Source organism: Sceloporus occidentalis, unplaced genomic scaffold (assembly GCF_023333645.1).
Source record: "Sceloporus occidentalis isolate IW3139 unplaced genomic scaffold, rSceOcc1.0.p SCAF_37, whole genome shotgun sequence".
Lineage (NCBI taxonomy): Eukaryota > Metazoa > Chordata > Lepidosauria > Squamata > Phrynosomatidae > Sceloporus > Sceloporus occidentalis.
Window position 1 is genome coordinate 2,925,277 of NW_028317017.1, and position 12,011 is coordinate 2,937,287.

The 12,011-nt window shown below is 38.0% G+C and overlaps 1 protein-coding gene across 1 annotated transcript; it reads right to left on the bottom strand.

Moving 5' to 3' along the window:
* Positions 1–7,827: 7,827 nt before the first annotated feature.
* LOC149297738 (olfactory receptor 5AR1-like) lies at positions 7,828–8,787 on the bottom strand. Its single transcript, XM_089488196.1, has one exon. It carries the CDS (start codon positions 8,773–8,775, stop codon positions 7,828–7,830), a length of 948 nt encoding a protein of 315 aa, XP_089344322.1. The 5' UTR covers positions 8,776–8,787.
* Between the last annotated feature and the right edge of the window lie 3,224 nt (positions 8,788–12,011).

The following is a 12,011-nucleotide window of genomic DNA, read 5'->3' on the forward strand; positions in this document are numbered from 1 at the left end:
TAAACCAAAAACAGTTTATTACAGATTCATCTACATTCCTTTATGATGTTTTAAATTACCGGAGCGGTCACAGCCCATCCAGAGGTAAGTGTTTGGTGTCGCTGGATGCCTCCTGATCGAGGCATTCCAGCGACACCATTTAAGTTTAGGAGACGATTGTTGATCGCCTCCTAAACGCTTTTAAAACGGGCGTCCGCCGCCATACAATGTATGGCGGCTGTTGACGCCCCGGGGAGGGGCCAGACATGGCCCCCGATGACGATCTCGGCCTTGCTGAATGCCTCGACATCGAGGCATTACAGTAACGCCGTTTAAGCGAAGAAAGTGATCGTTGATCACTTTCTAAGCTTATTTAATTTTTTGACGGTTCAGGACCGTCAAAGGTCGTTAAGCGACCGTTTTTCCATGACGGTCCTGAACCGGCAAAGGTCGTTAAGGGGATAAAGAGACTGAGATCCTCACTTCTATGTTTATAAAGGCCAAAAATATGGACACATACATGACAAAAGGAAAACCAAGATACAAGGCAGTGTAAAAGATGAAGAGAAAACAAACAGAAGAATGTCATTGATAGACAATGTCAGTGCAAGCAATATTTAATAATGGTGGGAAGTCACAAGCAAAGCGGTGCAGGGTATTTGAAGTGCAGAATGAGAAACTAAATGTGCAACATGTCTCAATTACAGAATCCAGGAAACCAGCTGTATAAACTATACACAGCAGTGCCAAGAAAGTCTTTGGCTGGATCACCAAGTGACAGATTAATGGCCTGCAGGTTGCCACATATCGATTATAGGCCATTACTGCTAAACAGCAAAGAAGAGCTGGACAGCACAGCAAATATAGGAGACAGTCTTTTTGTCAGAAAGAAGAGTTACTATTATTTTAGGGACAATATCAGAAGAATAGCAAAGATCTAAAAAGACAAGCTACATAATATTGTGAAGTTGAGTATTATGGATGACAAGAACAATTATTCCTACATCCCAAAAATGGTAAAGAGATAATTAAATACAAATATTAGGAATAACAAAATCTGTAGATTTTATCTCATAGAGAAGCCGTCAGAATGAACTCATTCACCCTGGATTTGTTGATGTTTCTTGAGAATTCCATGCAGGATATCTGCAATGCAAGGAGGAAAATATTTTATGTAATCATAAAAAGCATAAGCTACATTTATATTTGCATTCATTTAGGTTTCCTATCTTACTTTCTCCTTCATTCTTTGGAAAAAAGATTTTCCTTTGCCTACTGTAACATGAGTTGAAACATGGCATAAGTTGATTATGATACCATGAATTAGGTTTGTTATCCTAATTAGGTTTTGAGAAAACAGAGAAGAATGGAAAGATAAAATGCTGCAAAATGTCTAGAATATATATATATATATAGTACTTTTTCAGAACAGTGTACAGGAGACTAGGATGTTTGAAAATTGACTTTTGTATGTGGGTCACACAGGCATAACATAACCTGGCATGGGATTCAGCATTTATCACCTAGCAGGGCAGAGAGCATTGAAATAATGAATCGCATATGAAAACACCAGATAACGCCTCAGAAACAAGGATATAAAGTGAGCATGCGGAAAACCAGACACTTTATCAAAACTAGGGAGGAGTACTGGAATCGTGGAACATAATGAAATATGAAAAGAGAGACCCAGAGTGACCCAGAATGAAAAAAAAAACCAGTATAAAGGTTTAAATCACTTTAATATACAAATATACCAAGCCTCTGCTAGACACCTAGCACTTTGGGTCTTCCAGATTTAAACATATCAAAATAAAATATGTTACCATGGAAACCTGACTCTTACTAATTAATGCATTTTACCAAAAAAATATCAGTCTTAATACTGATTAATATAGTTGCAGCATTGTTTTAAGTTAAGTCAGTATGTGCACCCTTTTCAGATAAATAGAATGACATCTTGTAAGTGAAATAAACACGTGATTTGACACATTATTTACTGTGCGGATTGAAGTCAAGATTGATACATGTTCTCAATAGGAAAAGAGAATTGCATCGTTACCCTAAAGACTAAAACTTTCTTGCCATTGTTTTTAGTGGTTTTTTTTAAAAAAAAGTACTTACTGTCAGGACACATCAGGGTGCTTTCAGGGCCCCTGAATGAGAGTGATATCGCAGTGTACCGAGGCTCTAGGTGCACCGCACCTAGGTGCCTCTTTAAGCATTCACATCAATCGCAGAGATAAGGCTCACCGGGGTCACATAATGTGATGGTACGTGACCAGTGGCGACTCTAGAAACAATATATAGGGGGGCACACAAGATACCACAGTCAAACTGGGGGGGCATTAATAATTTCCAAAAGTAATGTGCTATGGAATTATACTTTTGTTATTGGGCTAAAATAATACTTGATCATTCAACATGGGAAGCCTGAAGCCACAATTGAGTGCGACTAATCCTTGAAATAAATATTATAACACAATAAATAACTTTTCCACTAAATGATTTCAGGGCCTTGTAACGTTTTGTCCCCTGAAGTCACTACAACTTCAGGAGGGCATTTTATCTCTGGATAAATATAAATTAAATAATTCCTACTGTAAGTTAAGTGCCGGGAAACAGTGGCGTCGGCAGGGGGGGGCCAGAGGGGGCCATGGCCCCCCCTAAATCATGCTGTGCCCCCCGGTGTGCCCCCCCAATTGAAACGCCGTCTTTTTTTTTTTTTTTTTTAATAGATCCGGAGGAGAGAGAGAGAGGCGCCGAGCGGTCGCTGAGGAATAAGTTCTCAGCGACCGTTCGGCGCCTCTCACTCTTTTCCGCGACCGCGAGGCCTCTGCCTTGGTCGCAGTGCCGGCATTTCAAGCCGAGCGCCGGTATATGATGTCATATCCGGCGCTCAGCAATGAAGCCGCGCACACTGCGGCAGAACCAGGAAGACAGAGACCTCGCGATCCCGCCGCTGGACTTCTACAAGCCCAAGGTAAGTGAACTTCAAAGGGGGGGGAGGAGGGTAGAAAGTTAGGAGGGGGTTAGAGAGTGAAAAGAGGTAGATAGGAAGTGAGAAGAGGTAGATAGGGATACATTGGGAGGGAGAGAGGGGGTAGATAGGATAGATTGGGAGGGAGAGGGGGTAGTTAGGATAGATTGGGAGGGAGAGGGGGTAGTTAGGATAGATTGGGAGGGAGAGGGGGTAGTTAGGATAGATTGGGAGGGAGAGGGGGTAGTTAGGATAGTTTGGGAGGGAGAGGGAGATATTAACATATATTGGCAGCAGGGGCTAATATTAATATTAATTGGCAGCAGGGTCTAGTATTTATATTCATATTGGCAGCAGGGTCTAGTATTTATATATATATCGGCAGCAGGGGCTAATATTAATATATATTGGCTGCAGGGGCTAAGTTTATATATATATTGGCTGCAGGGACTAATAATATATATTGGCAGTAGGGGCTAATATTAATATATACTGGTAGCAGGGTCAAATATTAATATATATCGGCAGCAGGGTATAATTTTTATGTATATCGGCAGCAGGGTATAATATAAGTATATATCCGCAGCAGGGGCTAATATCAATATATATCCGCAGCAGGGGTTAATATTAATATATATCAGAAGCAGGGTGTAATATTTCTATATACTGTCATCAGCAGGGGCTAATATTAAAGAATGAGAAATAACTGCCTAACGTGTGTGTGTATATGTGTGTATATATATATATATATATATATATATATATATATATATATATATATATATATATATAGTGTATATGTACCGTTTTATAATTGGCCCCCATACTTTGGTTCCTGGCCCCCCATGTGCCCCCCCTAAATATGAAAGCTGGAGACGCCACTGCCGGGAAACAGATGACCAAAAACACACACCAACACAGGCTCTGTCACACCGACACCCAGACACACACACCAAGACAGGCTCTGCCACACCGACAACCAAACACACACACCAGGACAGGCTCTGACACACTGACACCCAAACACACACACCAGGACAGGCTCTGCCACACTGACAACGGAACACACACACACCGAGGACAGGCTCTGCTACACTGATAACCAAAAACACACAAACAGCAGGACACAATCTACGTCACAGACGTCTACATCAGGATGGATTTTTCACACTGCATTGTCGTTTATAACCCCCTTAGTGTTTTTGCCCCTTGTGTATTGATGCCCCTGCTGCCCATATATATTAACATTAGCCCCAGTTGCCGATAGCAGGTATAGGTCAACACATTAACACACAAACCAAGCTTTGCATGTATAGATCAACTGAAATTCACTTGTGATCTCAAATAAACAGAATCAGACATACAAATCCTGTATTTGCAGGTATACAATAGTATATGAAACGTAGCATTGCAGGTATAGATCAAATAAATACATGGAAACAGCATTGCAGGTATTAATCAACTGAATAAGACATATTAACCCTGTATTTGCAGGTATACATAAATAATGTATGGAAACATAGCATAGCAGATATGGATCTACACAATAACACACAACCCCAGCTTTGCAGGTATAGATCAATTGGAATTCAAAAAAAACCACGTAATTAAAAGGTATATTTAAAACCCCCTAAATTACACGCATAGATCACAGGTTGCATACCACACTGCAATCACACTCCTATCATACCCAGGCAACCAGTAAATGCTGGTACCTAGGCATGATGGGACTGTGCTTGCTGTTAGCAATCACACTCCTATCATGCCAAGTCAGCCAGTACATGCTGGTACAGGGTGGCTGTAAGTGGTGTGTAGACCCCATACTGCTGGCAGCATCAATACACAAGGGGGGCAGCTAGCTAGGTTTCAGCATGTACTGGCTGACTTGGCATGATAGGAGTGTGATTGCTAACAGCAATCAAAGTCCCATCATGCCTAGGTGCCAGCACTTACACATCCAACCAGTAAATGCTGGAACCTAGGCATGATGGGACTTTGATTGCTGTTAGCAATCACACTCCTATCATGCCAAGTCAGCCAGTACATGCTGGTACAGGGTGGCTGTAAGTGATGCGCAGACCCCATACTGCTGGCAGCATCAATACACAAAGGGGGCAGCTAGCTAGGTTTCAGCATGTACTGGCTGACTTGGCATGATAGGAGTGTGATTGCCCCCCCTTGCCTCCCTGTAGCGACGCCACTGTACGTGACCCAGCGGTAGAAGCACAGCAGCGTATAGAGGGCTTCATGCTTGGTAAGCAACAGTGTGTATGTGTGTCCATCCAACGCTGGGCTGAACGCACAAAGGGAACAATATATATAGACTGTGTTGTTAGGGATATTAATGAGACAAAATAGGCAAAACCAATATTTCGTCACACACACAAAATAACGACGCTACCAAATATTGTAGTACCACATCCACAATATTAATTTAAGGAGATACCCTATATTTTATCTCCGATCCTAAATTCTTTCAGATCGCCGAAAATTATAATTCAAATTAGATAGATATCGCCACGATAGTCAATAAAAATATTATTTATTGTAAATACAATTTATAAAATATATATATGAGTCACACAGTGCATAATATAAAACACAAAATTCTTAAAACATGTCAAAAATAAATCAATTCAAATACAGTATATTATCGATAGTTATCAATATGAATTGTTATTTTATGAGTCTAACACACAATTAATTTCCAGTCCACTCAGCAACCAAAAATTGATAATAATCAGGGAAGTAAAAAAGATATCACTATTTCTCTTATATTAGTTTAACTAATATGACAAATTAAAAATAATTTGTGTCTAAGAGTATTAGTGAAGTTCCTAATAGATGCAAATAATGTCAAACTTCGTCTATAGGTAAAAATACCTTTTCATTATTGTTATTATTACGGGTTATAAGCTGCAGTCTCACAAGCCGTCATATACAATAATGCAATATACTATTTCCCGGAAACAGGGAATTCTATACGAAGAAGACAAAATTCATCTATATTCAGAATAATAAAACAATTATATTTACCACCAATTGTTGCTGTTGTCCAACTGGTCCTTGTAGAAATTAATCCAGGTTCAGTGGCAAGAAATTAAGTAGGAAAGAATATAACTTTCTACAAGTTATATAGGTTAGAACTCAAAGTAACTCTAAGAGTGAAATATGGTGCCAGAATCTTAAGATTCCAATTCTCTGGGGTAAATTTGGTGAATAAGTTCGTCAGGGTCTGTCTATTTCAGGGTGCAATCTTTTTCTCTTTTCTTTTTTATTAAAGACATAAGCTTTTAAAGACAGGGCTTATTATCATAGCCTTCACCTTTTGATTGGAATTCTCCAATCATAACGGTGGGTTTTACCCATTATAATTAGAATTTCGACTCATATTTACACCGTTGTAATTTCTTAATTTACCTGTGAGAGACGCTCTTGTCTAAGAATTAACTTAAAACCATTACATCTGTGTTTGGAATTTATCCTTGGTCACCCTAATCGCCAAATGTTACTTCCTAGATAGTAACTCAGGTCTTATAGTCTTCCCATGTATCTCCCACTCCAATTTACATTCCTAAGGATATGCAGTGTCTACTCCTTAACTTTCTCAATGAAGATAACATTAATTGTATCATATATATACTGAAACATCTATATACATGAATACTCCTTTGTTCTCAATTATAAAGGGAACAAGGGAACAAAGACAAAAAGAAATAATCACTATATGCTTAAGTAAAATAAAATGGCTCTGACTTCATTTTGTGCTCATGTAAAATACATATATAGAAAACATGTTTTCTGTGATAAAATATCTGAAAGTGTATATGAAATAGAATGAAATAAAGCCAGAGTCAGAATGAGAGTGAGAGAATGAACGAATTAGTGTGGAAGAATTGTGTGAATGAGTGAAAGAATTAATGATTGTGTGAATTAGTGAGTGACTGTAAAAGCATCTGTGTTTATTATAGATGTAATAATTGATTTTTGGAAAGATTATGTAGTTAAAAATGCATGTCTAACACATTTCTAATATAGAAATATATATATATATATATATATGAAGATAACTACAAGATACAGCGCTATTGTGACTCTCTATAACCTAATAAACCCAGTGTTATGGAATCAATTAATCCAAAAAACCAGCTTAGAAAATCTTAATATATTAAGAGGATAAAAGGTTGATGGAGGGAAGCAGCATCCAGTTATCAATTTTGGAGGATATTAAAGCAGCTAGTCTTGAAGGGCAAAAAACGGTTTTGGGGGAAGCCTATAATGACAAAAGTTAAGCTAAAGAAAGACAGTGCTAAAACATGTAAATATTTAAATCATTATTTTATTATGAATATATAAAAAATAAAACAAAATAAAATACAAGAGTACAAAAAATCAAAACATAAGTGTAAAAAGGTACAAAAAAGCTAAAATAGTAAAGCGGCAATCACGTTTCGTTGTATAACTTCTTCAGCTGCAGGAAAGGCGCGAAACGCGTCCTGCATTTGGCGCATAGCCTGGCCAGACATAACTCTCTAATACAAAAATCCTTTTTCTTATATATTCGAGGTGCAGTGGAGATTGACACTTTACTATTTTAGCTTTTTTTCCCTGTGCATGGACGTGATACACTGCGTTAATAATTACTATGTCCCGTACTCTGTACAGATTCTTCACTGCTCAATCCTGCTAGACCTTAAACAATATTGCTTTCTATGTAAAAGTATAGGGGGTGGGATATACGCAAGAGAATATTGCCTGGGACGCCGTGCTTACTGTAGCATACAGGTCATCTACAAAGGTTGTGAAAGCATCGTCACCATCTACCACAATAAGTATATATGTTTATACAATGTACAACTGTATGTTATTTTTCAATTATTTTTATATTTTGTTAAAAATGGTACCATATTTTGCAACATTGATTTTAAAGAAACTTTAATATCTTTATTCCTTAAACTATAAATCATTGGATTTAGCATAGGTATTACAACTGTGTAAAAAACAGTTGCAACACTTGCCTTGTGCACAGAGGTTTTGGACGTAGGCTTTAAATACACATATATGACAGTGCTGTAAAACAGTGTTATGGCAGTGATGTGGGATGAACATGTTGAAAATGCTTTTTTCCTTCCCATCACGGCTTTTATCTTTAAAATGGCCAAGAAGATTGAGACATATGACACAAAGATTACTAAAATAGAGGACATGGTTACGGATGACGCAAACACAAACAGAATTAGTTCATTAACTGCAGTATCTGTGCAAGAGATACTAAATAATGGAGGAAAGTCACAAGCAAAATGATTGAGGATATTTGAAGCACAAAAGGAAAGACTAAATGTGCAACACGTCTCTATAACTGAATGCAGGAAACCTGCTGTATAAGCTCCTGACACCAGTCCCAAGCAAGTCTTCGGCTGCATCGCCAAGCTGTAGTTCAGTGGGTTGCAGATTGCAACATATCGGTCATAGGCCATTACTGCAAAAAGAAAGCTTTCTGTGCACCCAAGGCCAGTGAAGAAAAAGAGCTGTAAAGCACAGCCAATGTAAGAGATATTTCTCTTTTCAGACAGAAGATCTACAATCATTTTGGGAGCAATATCTGAAGAATAGCAGAGATCTAAAAAGGAAAGACTACTGATGAAAAAGTACATAGGTGTGTGGAGTTGGCTGTTATGGTATACAATAATAATTATACCTACATTTCCTAAAATGGTTATCAGATATATCATTAAAAAAAGCATGAATAAGAAAATCTGGAGATCTTGTCTTTCAGATAAACCCATTAATATAAATTCATTTACTTTGGTTATGTTCATGCCTTTCCAGATTCTGATTTTGGCATCTAGAGCAAAAAAAAAGGAAAATTTAAACAAATGCTTAGAGATAAACCTAGAATTGCATTGTTTTAATCACTAGTGAACAGTGTTCCCTCTAAGCTGTGTGCTTGTGCGCGCGCACAAAGCTTTTTTAGAGAGTGCACATGTCCAAAAATTGTGCGCACAACAGTTTTTCCCCAAAAAAGAAAAAAAAAAAAATTTTTTTGAAACTTTATGCGGCGCGGATATTGTGCGCACAAAATGTTTGCTCTGTGAAACTTTTTGCACAAGATCAATTTTCTGCGCAGACCAACTAAGAAAAATTAGATGGAACATTGCTAGTGAACATTGTCTACAAAATGTATTGCAACTACAAGCTACAGCTCCTATCTTTTCTTGAAACCCTGATAGGTTCTATTATATTGGATAACTGTGTGGAAACGAAGGCAAACTTTCTTTCTACTTTTTTAGTTGCTTAAATTATTTTTAGCTTTTTTTGTTAAGTGCGATCCGCTCAATATACAAGTCTAATTTTAGAGCCCAAAATTACAGCAAATGTACTTATTGAGCCTACATGTAAATTATATATATGTATAAATGCAGTATAAACAGTATGAACAGTATTAATAATATTTAAACATAGTATTCATTACTAACATTCTGATCTGATTTTACCTTGATAATTGCATAAATAATACCTCTAGATTTAATTTAATATTATGGCGAGCTTACCTTATATACCTTATATATCTTACTAATAGTATTGTTTTTCAAAGGTGAGCTAAAAAAATGTACGTACCAGTAATAGAGTTCACTACAAATGCTATGCAACTGTATTGATACTTTTTTTCTCAACGTATAAATAGTCTGATGCTTGTTGAAGGAGAGATCTGGGATTTCTGTAATTGTTCTCTACAGAATAATAATATATTTCCAATTGGTAATAATTTATCCCATGTCCACTATTCCTTAAGCCCTTAAGGACCAGGATTTTTTTTTATTTTTGTACCCTTCATGATCGAGGCTGTTTTAACATTTTTGTGGTGCTCCACACAAGTTACATATTTTTTTTCAGAACAAGAAGGGTTTTCTTTAGATACTATTTTGATAATATCTAATTTTCTTTAAAAAATACTAAAATATGGTGACAAATTGAAAAAAAATCACTTTTTCTCACTTTCATTCACTTTATCATATCATATATTTTTGAAAACTACAGACCCCAGATGCTAGTATTTTAACCCTTTCCACCCACTAATTCTACCACCAGCCTTTATCAAAGTTTATGGTAGAAGTTGTGGTAGTGTATTTCACAGCCCTTTGATATATGTCACTGACAAACAACACTCCAATATGTGTGCAGTAACACAACCCAGTGTTACAGTGATGCAACCCATGCATGGATTTGTCGGGTTGTTCGGGGGCTAAACTTCCCTTTTGACATCTGGTCAGTCTGAGCCCATGTCCTATCTAAGCATGAGGTGCTCAGCAATGTGAGTAAATCAGTGCAGTTTGTATTTCCACACATGAGTATCAATTAAGGTGCTGTCTGACCGTCCCAGAAGCATGTCCTATTTGAGACATCTTTGAACGCAGTTCAATTTACCCCAATCAAACCATATATTTTTGAAAACTAGACACCCCAAGGTATTTCAAATGATGATAACTCTTTTCATGCACTAATTCTACCACCAGCCTTTGCAAAGTTTTTTATAGTCATTTTTTGTGTTTTTTCCATACATAGTGTAATTCTATTTACAGCACTTTGGCATATGTCACTGCCAAACCACACTCCAATATGTGTGCAGTAACATCTTCTAAGTACAGTGATACAACCCATCAGGCCCGGACTGGGACAAAAAATAGGCCCGGGCATTTCAGACTGAGCAGCCCATTTTTATGAAAAAACATATATGTACATACATATACATAATACTTGGTCATTCAACATGGGAAGCCTGAAGCCACAATTTAGTGCGACTAATCCTTGAAATAAATATTATAGAGTAAATAACACAATACTTTATCTTTTCCACTAAATGATTTCAGGGCCTTGAATGTTTTGTCCCCTGAAGTCACTACAAATTCAGGAGGGCGTTTTATCTCTGGATAAGTAAAAATGAAATAGTTCCTACTGTAAATTAAGGAAAAAGATAACCAAGCACACACACCAGGACAGGCTTTTCCACACCGACACCCAAACACACACCAGGACAGGCTCTGCCACACCGACATCCAAACACACACCAGGACAGGCTCTGCCACACCGACATCCAAACACACACACACCAGGACAGTTAAAAAAGAAGAAATGGTTCAGCACTCAACTCCCAGGAAGCTGGGTGCTAGCAGGAAAAAAGGGCAAAACAAAAACAGAAAGCATAACAAAAATAGCAACGTTTCGGCCAAACAGGGCCTTTTGAGGTTGACAAAGGCCCTGTTTGGCCGAAACGTTGCTTTTTTGTTTTGCTTTCTTTGAATAAAGTAACCTAAGGATTGGAAGCTGATTGGAGTGCTGGGGTTCTTTTCTGTGTTCGCACACACACCAGGACAGGCTCTGCCACACTGACACCCGAACACACACACACTAGGACAGGCTCTGCCACACTGACACCCAGACACACACGTCAGGACCCGCATCTGGAGGGTTTCCACGGATGGTTTCACTCAGCCTGCCTGTGGCATCTTTGCCCCCAAAACAGCTTGCCTGTGGCAACTTTGCCACCAAAACAGTCTGCCTGTGGCATCTTTGCCACCAAAACAAAATGCCTGTGGCATCTTTGCCACCAAAACAGCCTGCCTGTGGCATCTTTGCCTCCCCTTACCCATCCATGCTATCACACACACATATTCATTCACTCGTTCACAAATATTTATTCACTAATTCACAGATAATCATTCACTCATTCAGATATTCATTCATACATTGATACTCATTAATTCCCTCATTCAGATACTCATTAATTCCCTCATTCAGATACTCATTTACATATACTCATTCACAAACATTAATTCACTCACTCCTTCACAGATACTCATTAATTCACTCTTTCATTCAATCTCACATACTCCATACAGCCTCCCCCACCCCCTTACCTGAACTGATGGGCGCTGCCCATTAAGAGACAAAATCGCTTTCTCAGCTTTTTTAATGTCATAAAGTGCCAGACACGTAATTGGTCATTAAGGAGTTAAAAAAGCAGCAAGAAACAATTTCCTTCAAAAGTTCACTTTCC

What these genes read in the sequence shown, in the direction of transcription:
- LOC149297738 (XM_089488196.1), bottom strand. Translation starts at nt 8,775, where the DNA reads ATGAACATAACCAAAGTAAATGAATTTATATTAATGGGTTTATCTGAA.